The 5880-nt window shown below is 58.1% G+C and overlaps 2 protein-coding genes and 2 non-coding genes across 4 annotated transcripts in view; 1 reads left to right on the top strand and 3 right to left on the bottom strand.

Annotated features, from left to right (window-relative positions):
- The window catches only part of MTSS2 (MTSS I-BAR domain containing 2), an 18272-nt gene extending 16058 nt beyond the window's left edge, over positions 1-2214 (top strand). Inside the window, exons 11-16 of the mRNA XM_029965488.1 lie at positions 133-146; positions 372-423; positions 658-845; positions 929-1087; positions 1206-1316; positions 2101-2214. Of these exons, the coding sequence (XP_029821348.1) occupies positions 133-146; positions 372-423; positions 658-845; positions 929-1087; positions 1206-1316; positions 2101-2214 (638 nt within the window). The remainder of the gene's footprint in view (positions 1-132; positions 147-371; positions 424-657; positions 846-928; positions 1088-1205; positions 1317-2100) is intronic.
- Positions 2215-3582: 1368 nt separating this feature from the next.
- IL34 (interleukin 34) overlaps positions 3583-5880 on the bottom strand; it is a 4531-nt gene continuing 2233 nt past the window's right edge. Inside the window, exons 5-6 of the mRNA XM_029964727.1 lie at positions 4208-4350; positions 3583-4113 (exon numbers count right to left, since the gene is read on the bottom strand). Of these exons, the coding sequence (XP_029820587.1) occupies positions 4094-4113; positions 4208-4350 (163 nt within the window). The 3' untranslated portion in view covers positions 3583-4093. The remainder of the gene's footprint in view (positions 4114-4207; positions 4351-5880) is intronic.
- Positions 4421-4491, bottom strand: TRNAG-GCC. Its single transcript has one exon. It is a non-coding gene; the product is annotated as a tRNA-Gly (tRNA).
- On the bottom strand, positions 5053-5123 carry TRNAG-GCC. The gene has a single exon. It is a non-coding gene; the product is annotated as a tRNA-Gly (tRNA).

The raw sequence follows: 5880 nt of genomic DNA, 5'->3' as shown, positions 1-5880 counted from the left end.
TATAATGTAGGTTTTTTTGTTTCATATATATTTATATGAAACAAAAAATGTGCATATATATATAAATATTTAAAATACCTATATGTGTCTTAAATATGGATGTGTGTAATTTTTTGGCCTCTCCTGGCGTAGATATGTGCATGGTGGTGAGTGCAGGGGGGTTTGCTGGCATCCCCCATGCCAGAGCTGTCACTGCCGGGAGCTTTGAAGCTGCCACGCTCAGCCGGGCAGAGGAGCAGGGCAGTGACTTGCCCCAAATCGCTCCCACTGGATCTTGTTCAAACCTGTCGGCTGTGACACACAGGGCCACCCTGTTCCCACCCTGCTGAGCCTTCCCACATGACCCCTCCCCTCTGCCTTTCTCCATGTAGGCCGTCAACGAGGTGGCTTTGGGCTTTCCCAACGTCCTTGTCCTGCCTCTGGGTAAGTGCTGGGGCGGGGAGCGGATGAAGCCTCTCAGGATTTAATTGCAGCCGTGGGTGGCTCCGGGAAATGCCACCAAGCAGGCGGGTCCCTCAGTTTGGCTCGGCTGAACCAGGTCACTGATGGGATCAGGAGGATGCTCAGAGGCAGAGAGCTGCCTCCTGCCATGTCCTACAGCATCTTGCCAGGGATGTTGCCACCACCCCGTCCCTAAGCCCTCCTGTCCCCTTGTAGACGTGACAGATCCCAACAGCATCAAGGCAGCAGTTGGGAAGGTGCAGGAAAAGGTGGGAAGTGCTGGGCTCAACCTCCTGATCAACAACACCAGCACCACGCGCCGCAGCACGTTGGCCACTGAGACAGCAGAGAACATGAGCCTCGTGTACACCACCAACACCATCGGGCCCCTGCAGACAAGCCAGGTGAGCCCACGGGCACCCCCTGTCCCAAATGCTGGGAATAGGGAGGAAGAGGATGGTGATGCCCAAGCTCTCATCCCCTGCAGGCCTTCCTGCCCCTGCTGAAGGAGGCGGCTGAGGCTGAAGGGCAGCGTGAGATGAGCTGCAGCAGAGCTGCCATCATCAACATCTCCAGCATCCTGGGCTCCATCGAGGTGGCAGAGGCCTGGGAGGAGAGGCAGGACATCTCCTACCGCTGCAGCAAGGTACTGCCACCAGGAGGATGGGGAGGAGTTTGGGGGTCACCTCCTGCAAGATTCCCCCCACCACGGGCCCTGGCATTGCCAGCTCATGGTGGTAAGGGGGTGTGGGTTGTTCTCCCAGGCTGCTCTGAACATGCTCACCAAGTGCCTGGCCCTGGAGTACGGGAGCAGCGGGATCCTCTGCGTGTCTGTGGACCCTGGCTGTGTGACACCTCCCTTGGAACAGGGGATGGTGAGTGATGGGAAGTGCTTGGCCATCCTAGCTCAGCAAAGTTCCACGGACATCCCTTCCTGTGGCATCCCTTCCCAGGGCCATCCCTTCCCAAGGCCATTTCTCCTCAGAGTCATCCCTTCCCAGGGGCATCCATTCCTGGAGCATCACTTCCCACAGACATTCCTTCCCACAGACATCCCTTCTCAGGGTCATCCCTTCCCAGGGGCATCCCTTCCCAAGAGCATCCCTTCCTGGGGTATCCCTTCTCACAGTTATCCCTTCCCAGGGGCATCTCTGCTCAGTCATTCCTTCCCAAAGACATCCCCTGTCAAATAAATCTCTTCCCAGAAGCATCCCTTCCCATGGACATCCCTTCCCATGAGCATCCCTTTCCTGGGCACTCACCCTTGTGCCCTTCGCTCCCGGGGTGGCTGCACCACCACAGCAAAGGGCCAGTTCCAGGCTCTCCCACAAAACCATCCAATTTCCTCCAGTTTTTTATTTGCCTTTGTATTTCCTTTCCCATCCCGATGGTGTGTCAGCAGAGGGCACCCCGGCCCTGCACTCGGCTGCCCCTTTACCCTGCACTGGCTGACAAAAGAGTCACTTTTTATTTAGGAACCAAAAAACTAACCTACATCCTTACAGCACAAACCACTTCGCTCAAAGCCACATCCCTTGCCTGCTAGAGCACCTCTGGCCTCCAGCCAGAGCTGATATCCCACCACACCACGGGATGGGAATGGGGGTGCTGGGATGGAGGGTCTTGGCTCATTTTTTCTCCTGCCCTTGGGTCCAGCAGGGCCCCGTGACGGTGGAGCAGAGTGTCCAGGGTGTCCTGCGGCTGCTGTCCCAGCTCTCAGCCACCAGCAACGGCACCTTCTGGGACTGGAGAGGGCAGAGGCTGCCCTGGTGAGAGCAGAGCCTGTCTGCTGAGCTTAATTAATTAAAGCTAATGAACTGCCATTCGCAGGCTCACTCTGGTTCTGGGGGGGGAGAACAGGGATGCCCTGGATGGGGGTGAGAGCTGGGGTTGCTGCCCCCCTGCCTGGGATGCTGAGTTGGGCCAGAGCAGCAGAGAGAAGGGTGCTCCAAGTGTGCTCCTGTGTCCAGGGCATCCCTTGGGACTGAGGGAACCCCCTGGGCATCCTCACTCTAGGGCCATAAGCCACGCCGCTTGGTGGCCTGAGGACATCCCTGACAGTCCCCAAACTGCAGCCATGGGGCAGCCTCAGCACAGCACAGCTCTTGCCCTGCTGAGCCTGCCCACCCCAAAACCAGCCAGCCTTTCCGTGCCCATCCCGAGGATGCTGCCAGGCTTTTTTTCTGCTGGCTCAAGGGCAGCAAAGGCTCTTTCTATTCCAGCAGCTGGGAATTTCACAGGGAGAGATTTCCCTAGTCCCAGCACATCTCTAGGAATGTCTTTTGGGACCTGGACCCTCCCTAGATCTACCCCACCTCACAGTACACCAGGAAATAGTGCAAACAGGCTCCCACTGCCCCTCGTGTGAGCGGCTCTCAGCCGACATTTTTGAAGCCATCCCTCGAAAGAGGGACTGGAGGAAAATGTCGCAATGTCTCCAGTGGGCTGGACACGCAGGCCTTTGGCAAGCCCCGAGCCCGGCCATTTGCTGCAGGGATGCTCTGGGAAGCTTGGCCGGGGTCATTTTGCTGGGAGAGCTTCAATTTTCCCACGGTGGAGGAGGACAGAGGATCATTCCCACGCCTGACGTGAGGGAGTGGGAGGCGGGGGCTCAGCTCTGGGGGCTCAGCCCTGGGGGCTCAGGCAACCCCACGTGGGTCTCTGGACCCCGTGGGGGGATCTTCGTTAAAGCCAGTGAGGATGGGAGAGGGGGTCCCTCTAATTAAAGCCCTTTATCAAGTGGTGGATCATCGCTGGTGGGCTTTATATTAGCTCTGCGTGGGCTTTATATAAACAGGAACCACTGCTAAGCATGAAGGGAGGAGGAGGAGGAGGAGGAGGAGAAGGACATTACCACCACTCATGCTGCACATAAGTCTAAGCAGCCCTCAGCAAGGAAAACACTAATTAAGGTCTCTAATAGCTGCTGGAGGTAATTAACTAATCTGTGAAGGGGGGAGGCAGCCAGGCAGCCCCCAGTCCCCTCGGCTCACCGCCCGCCCTGCACCGCCAAGCACAACAAACAAATCCAGATGTTTTCTTGCTGGGGAAGCAGCCGGAGCTGATGGAGGCAGCTTGGCAGGCAGTGGCTCTGGGGTCCATGTATCAGGGTGACTCTCTCCCCCACAGTGGTGAGGGAGGGGGCTGACATCAAAAAAGGTGCCTCCTCCTCCCCAAAAGAGGAAGCGATAGAGGCAGGGGGGTTCTCTTTGCTGGTCCTTTATTTTGGGTAAGGCTGGAGGCTCCCAGGACCCGGTCAGAAGCTGAGCTGCAATGCTAGAGAATTAACTGCTGTTTAATGAAAGCTGAGGGGAAAATACAAACAGAGAGGAATGGGGTGATGCCCTCACCCTTCCTGTGGGCAGGGAGGGCAGCGTGTCCCCACCAACAGCTGCCCATCATGGGGGGCTCTGTCCGACCCTACACCCATGCTGAAGGTGCCAGGAATTTTGGATGGGCAAAACCCCATGGCCATGAACAGTCCCACGGTCCTGGAAGGAGTGACGTTTGGTCCCAGAAGAGGTGGCATTTGTCCCACCTTTGCACCTTCCTTGGGAACCCCTCTGGGGCTCTGCTGGGAGTGGCAGAGCAGAGGCAGCATCCGAGGCTCCAGGGCAAGGAGAAGGTGTTGAGTGAGGGGTCTTCTGCAGCGTTAGGTGGACTCCCACCGACCTGAGCAGAGGGAACAGGTGTCATCAGATGAGTCAGGGTCCCCATGTTTGGCACCTGAGTTCCCCAAGAGCCCCCTCCCTGATCCCCAACTCACAGGGCACTCCGTACAGCATCCGCATGACCTTGAGGCAGTTGTCCAGCAGTGCCTTGGGGCGCACGGCCTTGCTCCGGCTCTCAGCGCCCGCGCTGTGGACCAGCTTCACCAGGTCGGCCACCACCGCCTCCACATCTGTCTGCAGGGACAGGACAACAGGATGTCACCAAGGTCCCCCAAGGGACACCAGGGTGCAAAATAATATCCAGCTGTTGCATTGGCCGGGAATCGAACCCGGGCCTCCCGCGTGGCAGGCGAGAATTCTACCACTGAACCACCAATGCCAGATGTGCAGCACAGCCCAGCCCTCCCCCACCCAGCCCCCAACCCGCTGGGCTGGAGCAGCAGGGACAGGCCGACACTTCAGTGAGACAACTGAGCACAGCCCACTCTCTCCTCAGAGGGGCTGCAGAACCCGACCCACGGCACAGGAGAATGCAGACACACTGCGGGTTCACATTGGTGACCCAGCTGTGACAGGGCACCCACATCCAGCACCCAAAGCAGCTGTCTCTTGAATGTGGCTGCACCTCCCAGCCCCATGCAGTCCCCATTGCCCTCGGCCAGGGGTCCCCACTGCAACCCAGCCGAGGACCCTTGACATTGCCACCAAAACAGGGACTGTCACTGAGCCATGGACACTCACTGCCACCAAGGCCTCTGGTAGCTCCCTGTCACATCCTCTTGGGAGTCACCAACTTGCCCTGGCTCTGTTCAACTACAGTAACACCCCCTGCACCCACACAGGGGACAGATGTGCCAGGGGGGTGCACAATCCCTCCAGGCATCCTGGGCCAGTTCCCACAGACCCCCAGAGACACTGGGGTGCAAAATGACAGGGTTGTTGCATTGGCCGGGAATCGAACCCGGGCCTCCCGCGTGGCAGGCGAGAATTCTACCACTGAACCACCAATGCCAGATGTGCAGGGTCTCCTGGTGCTGCCCCATCCTCCCAAACCCAGCAGAGCAACAGAGACAGGCACTGTTGGCTGTGAACACACAGACACACACACTCACACGGGGACCCCAACAAACAGTTCTGAAACTGGGGCTCCTGCCATGGGAGCACTTCTTTCTGATGCCTCAAATCACCTCCAGCAAGGAGGGCTTGTCATGAGCCTTCAGAGTTAAAACTCTGATGAGACCACCAAGCAAAGCTCATGATTCCTTTGGATGGGCTGCAGAACCTGCCTCATGGCACAGGACAACACAGCCACATCTTGGGTTCTTGCTGGAGACTCAGCTATGACAGACCACGCTTACCCAGCACCCAAACACCTCCACTTTGGGGTGCAGCCCATGGCTGCATGGAGTCCAAGTCAGGTGGAGGGGCTGGAGAGTGCAGAGGTGAAGGACATAGGGCTGTCCTGGCCAGGAGCCAAACCTGGGCTCTTGGGGAGGGAGCACAAAATAGTCCCACTGAGCCACCTATGCCAGGTGTGGGGCTGCCCACAGCTGGCCCACCTCCCTGAGGACTGGGCACCCCTGATGGGGACCAGCACCTCCTAAGCCAGGGACACACGATGCCTTGCTGTTCCTGAGCCAGTGTCCCTCTTTACCACACAGTTGAGATGCTCACTGTCACCAAACCCCTCTCACTGCCCCTCAGTGCCACCAAGCCAGGGACACTCACTGCAGGCAGAGCTGCTGCTGCCACCCTTGGAGCCTGAGCA

This window comes from Manacus vitellinus, unplaced genomic scaffold (assembly GCF_001715985.3).
Source record: "Manacus vitellinus isolate BGI_N305 unplaced genomic scaffold, ASM171598v3 scaffold_10_pilon, whole genome shotgun sequence".
In the NCBI taxonomy this organism is placed as follows: Eukaryota; Metazoa; Chordata; class Aves; order Passeriformes; family Pipridae; genus Manacus; species Manacus vitellinus.
Note: the sequence above shows the minus strand (reverse complement) of the source record. Positions and strands in the feature narration are given on the sequence as shown.